General features: G+C 64.3%; 1 protein-coding gene across 1 annotated transcript; it reads left to right on the forward strand.

Moving 5' to 3' along the window:
- Window positions 1–303: 303 nt before the first annotated feature.
- FIBRA_09214 (uncharacterized protein) lies at window positions 304–934 on the forward strand (the record flags this gene model as incomplete). The annotated part of the gene is made up of 3 exons (XM_012321534.1): window positions 304–483; window positions 543–695; window positions 749–934. The coding sequence occupies 3 exons, from the start codon at window positions 304–306 to the stop codon at window positions 932–934; spliced, it is 519 nt and encodes a 172-aa protein (XP_012176924.1).
- Window positions 935–1073: the final 139 nt, after the last annotated feature.

Below are 1073 nucleotides of genomic sequence, written 5' to 3' on the forward strand. Positions count from 1 at the left end.
CGAGCAGCAGCAGTAGCAGACACAGGCGGACGGGAAGATCTGTCTGATACGAGTGCGGGGACGGAAGAACTGCTGACCGCGGAGCAAGGCTCCCTTCGATTGGCGTCCTCTCCCCACGCTGCGCCCCATCAAGCTTTAACCGTTTTGCTCGTCGTCGTCCTCGGGAGCGGCCTCTCGTCCTCCTGCCCAGCCGGTGCAATATATTAGAAAGTCCGACCTCTGTCCGTATCCGTCCCTTCACCTTATCACCACCATCCCTCTGCCGCATGCTGCCCTCACTCTCTCTCTGCCCTTAGCTTCCCCATGGCCTCCTCCTCCTCCCCGTCGCTCCAGTTTGCCTCCCAGGCCTCCCCGGGCGACCCTGTCTCCGTCCTCATCCTCGTGGAGGACTCCCAGGCCATGGCCGCAAACTGGCCCGACGTCCGCACATATTATCTCCCCAAATTACTCGACTCCCTTCGCACGGCAGATCTCTCCGTCCCCGTTCGTCCTGCTCTCCTCCACCCTCCTGCCCACGCTGACCGCCCGTTCCTGCCTCCCAGATGCGTCTCTGGTGGCTCACCAGCTCCCCCTCCTTCTCCCCGTTCACCACCCCCATCACCCACCCCGCACAGTGCAACGAGCTCCCCGACCTCGGCCTCGGCCTCGCCGCAGAGACGTCCATATCCACCTCCACCATCCGCCGTAGCATGAACGTGAGTGCTCCCCGCGTCCTCCCTCCCTGCCCTCACCCCGCCTCCCTCTCCAGATATACGCCAGCTCAAATAAGCCCCGCCGTGGCAGCCACCACCTCGTCATCGTCGCTGCCTCGCCCCTCCTCGGCGGCGGCGAGGGCCCCAGCCCCATGCAGAGCGGCATCGACCCCTGGCTAGGCATGGCCTTGGCGCTTTGTCAGGTATCGCGTAGTACCTTGCCTCCGTGGCCACGGCCTTAGAGCTCTCCGATCTTTGTACAGGACACAATCCGTCTCCACTTGATCCTCGCCTCCGTCTCCCACACAAAGGCCTTCCGCGAGCTCTTCGACCGTGCCGTGCGTGCCCGCTTATCCGCCCCGTCTGATCTGTCCCGCGCTC

This window comes from Fibroporia radiculosa, assembly GCF_000313525.1.
Source record: "Fibroporia radiculosa TFFH 294 genomic supercontigs, scaffold15076, whole genome shotgun sequence".
In the NCBI taxonomy this organism is placed as follows: domain Eukaryota; kingdom Fungi; phylum Basidiomycota; class Agaricomycetes; order Polyporales; family Fibroporiaceae; genus Fibroporia; species Fibroporia radiculosa.